This window comes from Cynocephalus volans, chromosome 1 (genome assembly GCF_027409185.1).
Source record: "Cynocephalus volans isolate mCynVol1 chromosome 1, mCynVol1.pri, whole genome shotgun sequence".
In the NCBI taxonomy this organism is placed as follows: Eukaryota; Metazoa; Chordata; class Mammalia; order Dermoptera; family Cynocephalidae; genus Cynocephalus; species Cynocephalus volans.
In genome coordinates this window covers 123,849,030-123,864,746 of record NC_084460.1, presented here as the reverse complement: position 1 = coordinate 123,864,746, position 15,717 = coordinate 123,849,030, and the positions used below count along the sequence as shown (strand labels likewise).

The 15,717-nt window shown below is 38.3% G+C and overlaps 1 protein-coding gene across 1 annotated transcript; it reads left to right on the top strand.

Annotated features, from left to right (window-relative positions):
* The first annotated feature begins 212 nt into the window (after nt 1–212).
* LOC134387273 (arginine-fifty homeobox-like) lies at nt 213–15,433 on the top strand. The gene is made up of 4 exons (XM_063109800.1): nt 213–300; nt 9,654–9,752; nt 13,897–14,045; nt 14,825–15,433. Exons 1-4 carry the CDS (start codon nt 213–215, stop codon nt 15,431–15,433), a joined length of 945 nt encoding a protein of 314 aa, XP_062965870.1.
* The last annotated feature ends 284 nt before the right edge of the window (nt 15,434–15,717 follow it).

The window sequence follows — 15,717 nt, the reverse complement described above, 5'->3', positions numbered from 1 at the left end:
AAAGATGACCGGTAAGGGGATCTCAACCCTTGGCTTGGTATTGTCAGCACCACGCTCAGCCAGTGAGCAAACCGGCCATCCCTTATAGGATCCGAACCCGTGGCCTTGGTGTTATCAGCACCGCACTCTACCGAGTGAGCCATGGGCCGGCCCAACATTCCCTTTTTCATATAGGCCTTCCGTCCTGGATTTCAGAAACCCAGATGAACAGCATGGCCCCAGAGAATCACCAGCCAGACACTTTTACCACCATGAATGATTCCAGCATGAACTTGATACCACAGGATCCAGCTAGTCCCAGTGAGTATAACTCTTTGTCTTCCCTGCCCTTCTAGTGCCCCTTTTCTCATGAGGCCCTATAATTGCATTTTGCATTTGCTTTAAAGCAGCTATTGATTGTTGTTATCTTATTTTTAAAAATCTATTTCAAAAATCTTCCCATTATAAAATGGGAAGGTATAAATTTCAAGTGGGCCTTTGGCCCATGGTTGATTCAAATTATGATAGATAAGCTGAGAATACAAGATACAGAACAAGTGAGAATGTTTTTCTAAGAGAGGTCGGAAACATGAGCAGATAGAAATAGAGAAAACTCCTTTTCCAGTGCAGGAACATTGTGGGCCAATATTGTTGGAAAATGGAAAAAAATAAGCTTATTTTATAGTGTAGTAGTGTATAAATGTATACAGAGATTTATTTACGTAAGTTGAATCATACTGAATTATTCTGAAATATATATTTGTTTTTCTTTTTTTTTAAAAAAAGATGAACGGTAAGGGGATCTCAACCCCTGGCTTGGTGTTGTCAGCACCATGCTCAGCCAGTGAGCAAACTGGCCATCCCTATATAGGATCCGAACCCGTGGCCTTGGTGTGTTATCAGCACTGCACTCTACCGAGTGAGCCACGGGCCAGCCTTCTGAAATATATATTTGTTATTTAATAATGTGCCCTGGATATTTCCCTGTGTTTGTACATATCTACCTTTTAAAAATATATAAAAAGTATTTGTGTATATAAAATATACAAATAACAGTTGTGTTTCTATACTCTAACAATTACCAATTCAAAAAGGAAATTAAGAAAATAATTCCATTTACAAGAGCATCAAAGATAATAAAATACTAAAGAATAAATTTAACCAAAGATGTGAAAGACTTGTACACTGAAAACTACAAAACATTGCTGAAAGAAACTAAAGACACAAATAAATGGAAAGACGCCCTGTGTGTACAGATTGGGAGACAATATTGTTAAGATGTAAATGCCACCCAAGCAACCTACAAATTTAATGCAATCCCTATAAAAATCCCGTCCGTGTTTTTTGCAGAAATAAAGAAAATGTATCTGGGCTGGCTGGTTAGTTCAATTGGTTAGAGCACAGCCTTATAACACCAAGGTCACAGTTCAGATCCCCAAACCAGAAAGCTGCAAAAAAAAAAGAGGGGGGAGATCTAGGAGAAAATAGGTGTGGGGGAAAAAAATTCATATGGAATCTCAAGATCTCAAATAGCCCAAACAATTTTTAAAAAGATAAACAAAGTTGGAGGTCTCACACTTCCTAATTTCAAAACTTATTACAAATTACAGTAGTCAAACAAGGTGGTGCTCACCTAAAAACAGACATATAGAACAACAGAAATGAACAGAGTCCAGAAATACACCCTTACACATATGGTCAAATGATTTTCGACAAAGTTGCCAAGACCATTCAGTGGGGAAGGACAGTCTTTTCAACAGATGGTGTTAAGAAAACTGGACATCCACATGCAAAAGAATGTAGTTGGATCCTGTATTACTTCATTTTTGTGTTGCTATAATACCTGAGACTGTGTAATTTATAAAGAAAAGAGGTTTATTTGACTCACTATTCTGGGGCAGCTGCATCTGGCGTGGGCCTCAGGCTGCTTCCACTCATGGCAGAGGGTGGCAGGTAGCCAGAAAGGAAGTAAGAGAGAGAGAGAGAAGGTACCAGACTCCTTTTAACAAACCAGTTCTCTTGAGAACTAATCCATTCCTGAGAGAACTCACCACTCACTCCCCACTCCCCACAGGGCATTAATCTATTCGTGAGGGATCTGCTCTGATAGAGTTTGGATATGTTGTCCCCCACCAAAGCTCAGGTTGAAATCTGATCCCCAACTTGGCAATGTTGGGAGCAGTTTGGGTCTTGGGGGGTGGATCCTTCATGAATAGATTACTGCTGTCCCTGGGGCAGGGGCGAATAGTGAGTGAGTTACTCCTCTACTAGTTCCCCAGAGAGCTGGTTATTTCAAGGATCCTGCTACATACACCCCTGCTTCATCTCCCTTCCTCCCTCCCTCCCTCTTGCCATGTGATCTTGCACCCGCTGGCTGCCTGCTTCTTTCTGCCATGAGTAGAAGCAGCCTGAGGCTCACACCAGATGTAGCTGTCCCAGAATCATGAGCCAAAAATACCCAGTTTCAGACATTGTGTTATAGCAATACGAAAACCCAAACACCTCCCAGCACTGCCATACTGGGGATCAGGTTTCAATATGAGCTTTGTGGGGACAAACATATCTAAAATATACCCTTCCATCCCTGGCCCCCTAAAACTCATGTCCGTCTCATATACAAAATACAATTATTCCATTCCAATAGTCCCAATAGTCTTACCTTGTTCCAGCACCAACTTAACAGTCTGAAGTCTAAAGTCTCATCTAAGACTCAAGACAAAACTCTTTTCAGCTGTGTACCTATAAAAATCAAAAATTCATCTACTTCCAAGATACAATGGTGGAACAGACGTTGGGTACACATTCCCATTCCAAAAGGGAGGGAGAGGCCCAACCAAGTCTGAAACCCAGCAGGGCAGACATTAAATCTTAAAGCTCCAAAATAATCTCCTCCTATTCCATGTCCAGCATCTTGGGCGTGATGCAGTGTTTGGGCCCCCAAAGCCTCAGGCAGCCCTCATGGTTGCACTGGTGCCTGCAGCTTTTCCAGGCAGGCACTGCAAATTGCCAATGGCTCCACACTTCTGGGGCCCTAGTGGCAGCCCTACTTCCATGGCTCTACTAGACATTGCCCTGGTGGGGGCTCTCTGTGGGGGCCCTGACCCCACAATTCTGCTTTGCATTGCTCTAGTAGATTTCCTCTGCTGTGACTCTGTCCCTGTGGCAGATCTCTGCCTGGGCCCCCACACCTTTCCATACATTCTGTGGAATCTGGGTGGAGGCTGCCATTTCTCCACTGCTGTTGCGTTCTGTTGGTCTGCAGACTTCACCCCATGTGGACACTGCCCAAAGCTTACCACTTGCCCTCCGTGGAGCAGCCTGATGCAAGGAGGAGTATAGGATGCAGGGAAACTGCACCCAGGGTCTGTTTCCTGGAACAATTTGGTCCTCCTAGGCATCTGGGTCTTTGGGAGGGGCAGCCTGGAAGACTTCTAAAACGCCTTTGGGCATTTCTATTGTCTTGGCTATTAGTGCCCAGCTGCCTCCTAGCCATGTTAATGTCTTTAGTGACCTGTCCCTCTGCTGCAACCTTGGATTCTTCTCCTGAAAATGCTCTCTCATTCTCTACCACATGGCCAGGCTACAAATTTTCCAAATTTTTATGTTCCTCTGCTTCCCTTTCAATTATAAATTCTGTCTTTTCTCTTATTTTACTGTATGCAATTAAAAGCATCCACCTAACACCTTCACTATTTTGCTTAGAAATTTCTTCTGCCAGATATCCCACTTCATAACTCCACCTCCCATAAAGCCCGAGGGCATGGACACAATGCAGCCAAGTTCTTTGCTACAGTATAGCAAGGGTGACCTCTTCTCCAATTCCCACTAAATTTCTCATTTCCATTTGAGATCTCATCAGCATGACCTTTACTGTCCAGATTTCTATCAGTACTTTGTTCACAACCATTTAACCAATCTCTAAGAAGTTCCAGCTCTTTTGTCTTTTTGTCTTCTTAATAGCCCTCCAAACTCCTCCAGCCTCAGCCCATTACCCAGTTCCAAACCTGCTTCCACATTTTCAGGTATCTGTATAGCAACACCCCACTCCTGGGTACCAATTTTCTGTGGTAGCTCATTTTTGTGTTGCTGTGACAGAAATACCTGAGACTGGATAATTTATAAGGAAAAGAGGCTTATATGTTTCATGATTCTGGGGCAGCTGTGTCTGGCATGGGCAACAGGCTACTTCCACTCATGGCAGAAAGTGGCAGGGCAGCCAGTGGGCACAAGATGACATGTGAGAGGGGATGCAAGAGAGTGAGGGGGGAGGTACCAGGGTCCTTTTAACAACCTGCTAGAGCTCAGTCACTCCCCCTTCTCTAGGGAGGGCATCAATCTATTCGTGAGGGATCCACCCCCATGACCCAAGCCACCTCCCAACACTGTCACACTGGGATCGACTTCAACATGAGCACTGGGGAGATAAACACATCCAAACTATATCAGATCCTTGCCTTGCCACATTACAAAAATTCACTCAGAATGGATCAAAGACTTAAACATGAGAGCTAAAAGTATAAAACTCTTAGAAAGAAACGGAGGGGGAAAGCTTTATGACATTGGATTTACCAATGATTTCTTGGTTGTGATATCAAAAGCACAGGCAACAAAGTATAAAGAGATAAATTGAAATACATTAAAATTAAAATTTCTGTGTATCAAAGGACACAATCAGCAGAGTGAAATGGCAACCTATGGAGTGGAGGAAAATATTTGCAAAAACTATATCTGATAAGGGGTTAAATATCCATAATATATAAATAACTCCTACAACTCAACAACAAGAAAATCCAATTAAAAATGGGCAAAGTAGGGCCAGCCCATGGCTCACTTGGGAGAGCGTGGTGCTGACAACACCAAGTCAGGGGTTAAGATCCCCTCACCAGTCATCTTTAAAAAAAAAATAATTAAAAAAAATTTTTTTAAATGGGCAAAGTACTTGAATAGATATTTCTCCAAAGAATGTATACAAATAGAAAACAAACACATAAAAAGATGCTCAGCCTCATTAATTATTAGGGAAGTGCAAATCAAAACCACAACAAGATACCACTTCACACTCATTAAGATGGCAACTATCAAAGAAAGAGAAAATAACAGGTGTTGGTGAGGATGTAGAGAAATTGGAACCCTTATGGGAACATAAAATGGTGTAGCCACTATGGAAAATAGTATGGTAGTACCTCAAAAATTAAAAATAGCATTATCATATGATTCAGCGATTCCACTTCTGTGTATAGCTCAAAAGAATTGAAAGTAGGGTCTCAAAGAGATTTATGCACCCATGTTCATAGCAGCATTATTCGTAATAGCCAAATGTGGAAGCAATGCAAGTGTCCATCAACAGATGAATGGATAAATAAAATATGTTATATACACATAAGGGAATATTCAGCCTTAAAGAAGAAGGAAATTTTGGCACATGCTACAATATGGGTGAACCTTGAGGACATTATGCTAAGTGAAGCCAAAATAAAAGGACAAATACTGTATGATTCTACTTATATGAGGTACCTAGAGTAGTCGAATTCATAGAGATGGAAAGTAGAATGGTGGTTGCCAGGGGCAGGAAGGAGAGGGGATTGGGGAGTTGTTTACTGGGTATACAGTTTCAGTTTTAAAAGATGAAAATAATTTAGTTTTGGAGATTGGTTGCACAACAATGTGAATATACTTACTACTGAACTGTATAATAAAAAATGGTTACACTGGTAAATTTTTATGTTATGTATATTGTACCACATATTCAAAATATACAAATGTGTATATGATTGTATACCATTCCAGGCTGTTGATGTGTAAAAGATTATTTCACCAGCCTCCTATTGATGAACGCTTTTAATTCCTGGAAGTAAATATCCTGGGTTAAATGGTATGAAAATGAAAGACATTAATCTCAAATCTTGTTATCAGTTTACATCCTAATAATAAATGATGATGGTGTATATTCCCCCACATTATCAGTGAAGCTTGGTTTATAACTAAGATTTTTTCTAGTCTTTTCAGAGAAAAATTAACTCATTATTGAATTAATTACAGATTATGAATTACTAGTGAAGTCAGTCATTGTTACCATTTAAAAAACAATTCTTGGGCCGGCCCCGTGGCTCACTCGGGAGAGTGTGGTGCTGATAACACCAAGGCCACGGGTTTGGATCCCATAAAGGGATGGCCGGTTCACTCACTGGGAGAGCGTGGTGCTGACACCACCAAGTCAAGGGTTAAGATCCCCTTACCGGTCATCTTTTAAAAAAAAAAAAAAAACAATTCTTACTCTCTCCTAGACATTACTTTTTCATACCCTTCATCCAAATTTATGATGGAATTTGTTTTTTCTTATTGTTTTGGTACAAATTCACTATAAAATAGGGATATAAATTCTTTTTGTTTCATAAGTGTTGTAATAGTTTTTCTATTCTGATGTAATTCATTTTATCTGTTTAAAGGTTTTTTGTTTTGTATTTCAATATAAACTTTAAAGATTAGCTATTAAATTCATCTGCAATTGCTTTTAAATGTTGTGAATTAGATTGTAATTTAATTTCATGTACATTAATGGCCACTTTTTCTGTTCCAGCTAACCGGGAATGTCATTTTTTCATCTATGTTAGAGTTTCTTTTTTTTTCTCTATATATTCTTTATTCTATTCTACAGCTAAATTAGTGTTTTTGGCACCAATACTGCAGTGTTACCTATTCAGGGTATGTTTTGTGAAGTGACATTCTAGCCCATTCTGCTTAAAAAAAAAAAAAAATTGTTTTTTGCTTTGCTCTGGGACTGAAGGACTTACATATTCTTTTTATTTTCTTAAATACAAGTTATTCAGTGTCTGAAGCACTGTTAATGCCTGTGCTATGCCAGCATGCTATTTCATGCTCGTCCTTTTATCTACTAGAGAACTTAATATGGTACCATGCATACAGTGGGTGCTGAATAGATATTTACCGAAAGAATGAAAAACCTTTTCCAGAGGCATTTAGGAGATGTGAAAGAATATGTGACATACCAAACAGGATTGTTATTCACTACACTTCACACTGTAGCTGGCTAAGAATTTTGCAGAAAATCTCCAGAATGGTAGAGAAGGGTAATCTGGAAGTATAGGCTGCAGGAACATGTCAATAACTGAGAGAACAGAATAAAGTCCAGAAAAATTGTACGTATGTATGAAGATTAAGTGTATGTATCAGTTAGCCCCTGCTGTTTAATACAGCCTCAGTGGTTTAAAATAATATACATTTATTATTATTCATGAATCTACAAGCGAGCTGGGCAGCTCTTCTGGTCTTTCCTGGGCTCTCTGACTAGTTTGAGGGTTACCTAGGTAAACTCAGGGAGCGTGTGCTCTTCTCTGTATAGTCTCTCATTCTCTGACAGGCTAATCCAGGCTTGAGAGAGAGAGAGAGAGCGCAGATGCATGTGCACTCCTGAGGCTGTCACTCATCACTTCAGATCATGACTCTCTCTGGCTCAAGAAGGTGTGGTTGGAAATAGAAGTAGGACAAGAAGAGAAAGACAGAGAAAGATAAGGTCTCATAGTACATAATCTAAAAAACAACTCAATAAGAGCAAAGCTGTTCTTTTTTATTTTATACATGTGAAAACTAAGTCACTCTATATAACAGACATTTATGTTTTGCCAGATTTTCTAATAAATAGAAAAATGTGTTCCCTGAGATCATAGCAGTCTGGATGGTCCAGTGGCTGGAGTGTGCTCTATTTCCAAACTCAAATTTATATTCTCATCCTTTGTTCCCTTATACAATAAAGTCACACTCAACTATACTGTATCTCACTTTATGTATTAATAAGATTGCAGCATGTTGTGAGGTTTAATTAGATGATAAAGCACTTTGAAATCCCCTCCCAAATAAAACCAAATAAATTCTTTAAACAATTTTTTAAATTTTTAAAAAAGCAATTTCTCAAATATCTTTGATAATTCTTCTTCCCAACTATGGGAATCAGCTTGTTAAGCTCCATAAAAATTTCTGTTGAGATGTTCGCTAGGATTACATTGAGGTTATATAGTTATTTGGGGAGGAGGGAGAACTGACGTTTTTCTAATCTCCGTTTATTTCAAGAACATAATATGATTTTCTATTTATTCAGATCATTTATACCCTTTACCACAATATTACAGTTTATTTCATATAGGTTTTTTTTTTTTTTTTTTTTTTTTAAAGATGACCGGTAAGGGGATCTTAACCCTTGACTTGGTGTTGTGAGTACCACGCTCAGCCAGTGAGCGAACCGGCCATCCGTATATGGGATCCGAACCCGGGGCCTTGGTGTTATCAGCACCGTACTCTCCCGAGTGAGCCACGGGCCGGCCCTTTCATATAGGTTTTGCACGTTTCATTTAGATATATTTTTAAGTATTCTATGTATTTTAAGGTTATAATGCATTGATTGGATCTTTTAAAATATAATATTGACAGCACATTTTACATTTGCTTTAAAGCAGCTATTAATAGTTGCATCTTAATGTTACATCCTTTCAATGTGTTCAACTGCTTTACATAATATTTTTTCAGTGGATTTTTCAGAGAAATGAACCTTTTTTTTTTTTTTTTTTTTGCAAATAATGACACTTTTGCTTCTTTGTTATACTGCTTGTTTCTTATTTATATTTTGTTGCATTTACCAGGTACACCAGTCCAATAGTGCACAGTACATATGATACAGGTCATTTTTGCCTTTTATTTACTTTAATGGTAATGCTTTTAGTGTTCACTTTTGATGCAGAGCTCTTTTTTGGTTAAGAAAATGCCTTCCATTCATACCTGGCTATAATTTTTATCAGAAATGAGTGTTGAATTTCTAAATATTCTCTGTCATCTTTTGATATGATCATGAAGATTTTCTACAAGTGTTATAGTTGATTGTCTTATAAAATGTTCATCATTAAAATACAAAAAAGATCAAGGAATGCTACAGCAAATATCTATAATCTCACCACCAAAAAGAAAAAAAAAAACTGTTAACATATATACACATTTTTTCCAGCTGCTCCTTCCAATTTCATGCTCTCTAAGTAAATCACACAGTATATAACTTTGTCTCATTTACTAAAACATAAAATAAGATAATGGAGATAAAGCTAATGTACTTGATGACCACTCCTATCAGAACCATTCCACCTCTCTTCTCTGACGTAGTCACTAAAATAGGTTTGGTATGATTTTTGTAGTCCAGTCTTTATATATATTATACATATATAAACTATACTTTTGAGAGTTATAAAGAAAATTTTATTTCCTATATCACATTACATAGGAAACTAATAAGAATTAATAAGAAAATAATAAGTAATATGGTTTTCAAAATTTGTTTTCTATACAACCGTTTACATGTTTTAATTGGTAATATTTTCCTAACTTACAGTTGATGTGCAGAGGAGGTTAACTATTATAAGATCAGTACACAGTGAGTTAATTATCAGAATTGTGATAATGTTATTACATAGCCTATGATCAATATAGTTTATAACTTTAAGTAAAAAGACTTCATTTTCAGTGACAAATAAAGTACTTGCAACTCAAAGTCTACCCTTCCTCCAGGCTTTTTATCTTTCCTTATTTAATACGAAATGGATCTATAGATTTTTCTTTAATTTTCATTTAAGCTGAGGCTGCAAATATTTTTGAGTGTGTAATTTTTATTTCCACAGTACCCCTGATGAACAGAACGCCCCTCGTGACTCCTCACACTCTAATCGACATGGGTGAGTCCAGCATGCACTTGATGCCACAGGACCAAGCCAGTTCCTGTGAGTACAGTTCCCCTCTGCCCTCCCTATTTTGTCCCTCTTCTGGGAGCCTCCTTGTCTTTCAAAAGAGGGGTAGTCGCAAGGTTCGAATAGAGGAGAATAACTAGAAGGACTAAATACCTTGTATGTTTGTCATGTTTGATCGTGATGGGTTTTCCTGGAATACAGTGAGGCTGGAGGGAAGGATGGGCTGGTGCACTTGCCATTCTTGGTAGCCCAATGTCTCGCTCTTCTGTCACTGCAGTAGCGTTACTTCTTTGTGTCTGAGAGTCCAGGTTTGTCTTCTGCATCCAGCCATGGTTCCCAACCACTTCATGGTCTTTGTCTTTCAAGGTGTTGATGTAATCACTTTATTTTTCCTCTTTTTAACCTTATTTTAAAAATTCTTTATTATAAAAATCTTTAGGAATAGTTCATCTAAAAAATAGTTTATTGAAAGTACTCATACCCACCAATCAGCTTTGACTATTGTCATTATATGTCATATATGTCATTATTGTCATTATATGTGATGCACCTATGTTAAGACAGCCCATTTGCTATTTTATGAGATCTGCCAGCCCTAGAAAACCAGGCACTTGAAGCCTCTCTCTGCTTCTTCCAGCCGCACACTTTGGTGGACATACTTTCTGCTCATAACAGTTCCATCTCCGGGTGGATGGCTCCCACTCTTTTTAGAACAAATAATTGCCAAAGATTACATTTTTTTAAAACTATTTTAAACATTTTTTACATAGGAAATTTCAAATGTGAATATGAATATACCACATTTTGTATGTCCATTGAACAGTAAGAACTTTTGAATTGTTATCAGTTTCAGGCGAGTATGAAGAATGCTGCTACGAACAGTGGCGTACATGTCTTTGCATGAACACATGCTCTTATTTCTCTGGGGTAGATTCCTAGGACTGGAATTGCCAGGTTATGCAGTAAGTTTCTTTTGAAGCAACTGCCAAACTTTTCCAAAGTGGCTACACCATTTTATATTCCTTCCAGCAATGTATGAGGATTCCAATTTCCCTATATTCCTCCACATGCACATTAATATATTTTCTTTGATAAAATGTTTATTCACATTCTTTGTCCATTTTTATATTTATTTATTTATTTTTATTATTAATTTTTTTTAAAGATGACCGGTAAGGGGATCTTAACCCTTGACTTGGTATTGTCAGCACCGCACTCTCCCAAGTGAGCTAACCCGCCATCCCTATATAGGGATCCAAACCCATGGCCTTGGTGTTATCAGCACTGCACTCTCCCAAGTGAGCCACGGACTGGCCCTTCCATCAGAAATATTGATCTGCATTTGGATTTCATAAAACTTACAGTTGAAAAGTAGATTCACATACCCAAGTTGTTCCAAGCATACTAAAAAGTTTCCCAATAACTGGATTGAGTACCAGTTTTTTAATTTAAATTCGTTAAACTTTAATAAAATTAAAAATTCAGAATCTCAGTGGAGCTGGCCACATTTCACATGCTTAATAGTCATTTGGGCAGCGACTACTGTATTGAACAGAACAGCTCTACAGAGTAATTATGTGGCTGAGGAACAGAGATGGTTTCAATTTTGTGCTATGTGCATGTATTGTGTATCCAAATAAATGAATAGATTGATTTCTTATTTTAAAGCAATAGACAGTAAGTAGTTAGGTTGTAGAAATCACTAATACACTCCTATAAGATGAACGTGGGGGCAAAGCAGTTATCTTAATATTATATAAATAAATTTCTCATGGCTTAGAACAAAATTCCCAGTGATAACATTCCATAAACATATTCTCAATGTACTGTATCACAAACAACTTATTTGAAAGTAAGATTATGTGCCTGGTAAAACTATGTTATATAATTAAAAGAATAGGCTCAGTGTTGATGAATATATGGCTATTTATGATAAATGCAAATAATTTGAATAAAATAATTTAATTGATTAATTAATTTAATTAATATTTTATATGTTCAATTTCAAAAATATATGAACTGCAAGAATAAATTCAACACTGTAAGTTTAGGAATATGTTAATCTAAAATGCAATTAAATATATTTTATATAGGTTATCCACATATGTTTGGCATTAACCTATAGATTTTTTTTTTTATAGTGTTTATTCTTGCCTGGTTTTAGTATCAGTATTATGGACTTTAAGTACAAGAAGTAAAGGTTAAGAGAAGACACTTCCTCCTTTTATTGAAGTGGGTATATTAACAGGAGATTTAGCACAGCATTATCTTTAGTTCCATAACTTACCTATGTTTTTGTGTGGTTATTAGTCTATTCAGGGTCTATAGGGTTTGGTTGTTTTTTTTTCAGTTAGCAATTACTGCACCTCAGATCAACTTCATTGGCTATGATTCTGCCATTGCACAAAGCTTATAGGTTTTTTTAAAGCTAATTTTGGCAATTACATTTTCTTAGAAAACATTTCTCTCTCCATTGCCATTTGAAAAAATATTCTGTAGATTTTCTTTAAAAAAATTTTTTTATTGAAACATATTGACTGTACATATTTATGGGGTACAGAGTTATATTTCAATACATGCGTACCACGTGTGATGATCTATTCAGGGCAATTAGCATATTCATCATTGCAAAACAATCATTTCTTTGTGATGTACACATTTGACCTCCTCTCTTCTAGTGGTTTGGTAACATGCAGTAAATCATTGTTAATGATAGATTCCGGGGTTGACCTTACACCGATAGAACTTAGTTTTCCTATCTAGTTGTAATTTCATGTCCATTAACCAGCCTCTCACTATCCCCACTTCCCCCTCCCCTTTCCTGCCTCTAGTAATCTCAGTTCTTTCTCCTTTCAGCAGTTCGACTTATTATTGTGATTGTTTACTTGTATTTGTTTTGTTTTGTTCTCTTTTTTAGTTCCCATATGTGTGAGAACATACAACGTTTCTCTCTCTGTGCCTGGCTTATCATACTTAACATAATTTTCTCCAAGCTCACCCATGTTGCTGCGATGGTGAAATTTCATTCTTTTTTATGGCTGAGTAGTATTCCATTGTGTACATGTACCATTTTTCTTTCTTTTAATTGAAACATTATTATACATGTTTGTGGGGTACAGAGTTGAATATCAATATCTGTGTACAATATGTGATGATCAAATCAGGATAATTAGCTTATACATCATTACTAAATGTAAGTATTCTTTGTGTACATTAACCAATTTTTCACGAACTCCCCCTTTCCCATCTCTAGTAACCAAAGTTCTGTTCTCTCCTTCAGCCTATTATTGCACACCACATTTTCTTTATCCAATCATCTGTTGTTAAGCGTTTAGATTTGTTCCATATCTTGACTATTGTGAACAGAGCTGTGATTATAATTTTTCAGTCTTCTCCACATATTTAGTTATGTTTCATTTCTTTTTTTTTTTTTCTTAAAAGATGACCGGTAAGGGGATCTTAACCCTCAACTTGGTGTTGTCAGCACCACGCTCTCCCAGTGAGCCACAGGCCTTCCCCTTATGTTTCATTTCGTATGACCCTTTTCCCAAAGGAGTGAACAGAGACTCAGAAAGCCAAGAAAAGTTTAAAAGTCCTTTTGACAGATGAGATAAACTGGGTTCCTGAATAAATGAGTGAAGAGAAGAAACTCATTTTGAAGAGTGTGTCATACTCAAGTGCAGAGACATGGGGTTTCCTCCTAGTTTCTACAAGAAATGAAGTGTGAAAAAGAAGATGAGAAGAGGGAAGCCACTGTCCACTGTCTACTGTCCTGAGGTTAAGTAGGGTAGAAAGACTGAGTACCAGAGAAAAAGGGTAAAACAATACTGTTTTCAGTGGAGGGCAAACTGAAACTCAATGGAACCAGTTTCCAGAGTGAACAGACAGAGTACAGAGAAAGTTGAAGAGGTAACCCATTTTCTAGCAGGGCAGGGACAACCTAAAATCTCAGCAAGCAGAAGACAGAACACTGCCACACAGGGTTCAGCCATGCAGAGTCAAGACCTGGGATCTTCTGTGTCTTCTGGATACCAAACCTGTTCAGAGGGGAGGCATGGGAGATTTACAACTGTGGATTCTGGGGAGTTTTGGGGGTGTTTTATTTTTGTTTTTGTTTCTTGGTGAGGAGTGGTGGTAGTGTGAGTATAACCACTCCCTCTCTATCTCTGCCCTACAGCAACATGGAAGAAGCATCAAGAACGTACCACATTCACCCACAAACAGTATGAAGAGTTGGAGGCTCTGTTTAGCCAGACCATGTTCCCAGATAAAAATCTCCAGAAGAAACTAGCTCTGAAACTCAACCTGTTGGAGTCAAGAGTGAAGGTCTGATCCCCTGGGGTGTGCTTGGTACCCCATCCAAAACACATTCTACTATTCAGCTTGGAAATTCCCTCCCTAAAGTAACATTTGTTGGCTACCTACTGAACTGGGAACAATGCGCACGTTAGCAGGCATTGTTCATGCTATTATGCAGTTTAAAAGATGAGGAAAAGTGAGGTTCAGAGGCACAGTGACTGGGTCACAGAGATAAGTAGTATCACTAGAATTAAAACTCCAGAAGTCTTGTTCTTAACTGTTGTACTGCAGAACTCAAATAGAGGAAAGGCTCTCACCAAGACAGACTCTTCACTCAGAGTCTTCTCAAGCAAAACCCTGCAATCTACTCATTCATACACTACCAACAGACAACTCCCTCCAACCTCCTGGTCTGCTAAGGCCCATAGAATTTTTGCTGGAGTATTGCTCATAGCAGAGGCCTCCTAAAATTATCCTTGAAAATGCTTCAGTTCGAATTCCCCACTTTTCCCTAGATCTCTGAACTAGCCTCTATAGGGTTCACAACCCTTTCTCTGAACCCCCAGTGCAACCTCTCAAACATACTCCTTTTCTTTTTTTTTTTTTTTCCTTCTCTGGGGTCTAGTCCTGATCCTCATTGTCCCCTGTATTGACTTCACCCATGCCCACCTCTGCTGTCTCAGAACCCAGTGTCATCATAACTTGGACAGTACAGGAGGGTTATAATCTGGTTGTTTTCACCTATGAGAAGCCTCAAACGCCTTCTTCATTAACAGACCACAATCTCCCCTTTTCTCCGTTCCCAGGTTTGGTTCAGGAACAGGCGATTCAAATTGAGGAAGCAGCAGCAGCAACAGCAGCAATCACTAAAACAACCAGAACAATTCCTTTCAGCCAGGAAGAATATGCCCATCTCACTGAGCACATCCACCAATCCTTATTCTCTTTTTCCTGTGGTTTCGGATTTCTATAGCTCCCTCCCCCCTCAGACCTCAAGCCCTTCCAGTCAGGCCTGGGACTCTATCTTCACTGGGAGTTCCACAAGTGATTTTCAAATGCAAGATTCTCAGTTGGAGAGGCTAGTGGCCTCAGTTCCTGCTTTGTACTCTGATGCCTATGACATAGCCCAAATCATAGAATTGTACAGTTTTCCTGATGAGGACGAGATATGCAGCTCTTCCTTCCACTGTCTATATCAGTATCTCTCACCCACAAGGCCCCAGATACAAGGACAGGGTTCCTCTTTCAGTGCTTCTGTTGGTCCAGCTGTAGATCTATCTCCTCGGCAAACCCGGTCCAGTAGGACAAGCCAATACTGGTCCAGTATGGCAAGACAAAACTTTGCAGCCTATAGTCGAAGAGACAGCCTGGAATTTCAGAACACGTCCAGTATGGTAGGCTTTCGATTTCTCTGATCAAAGCCTAGTAAATACCAGACAATTTTAAAAAGAGATCTTCTTACCTCTTGCATATGACTCTCTTCTTTCCTTTTTCTGATTTTTAATGCAAATATCTGGGTCAGCATCACTTTGATTTCCATGGAAATATTGTAAAAACTAGAGTTTTTTTCCCAAGTATGCCTTAGTACTACACAATCAGCCCCACAACTCTCCCTGGGGAAAGACCTTTCTCGTCCCTTGGATGGCCTGTGAGACTCCAAAATTCCCTCTTCCCAAAACTATCTTGGACTTTTAAAAAG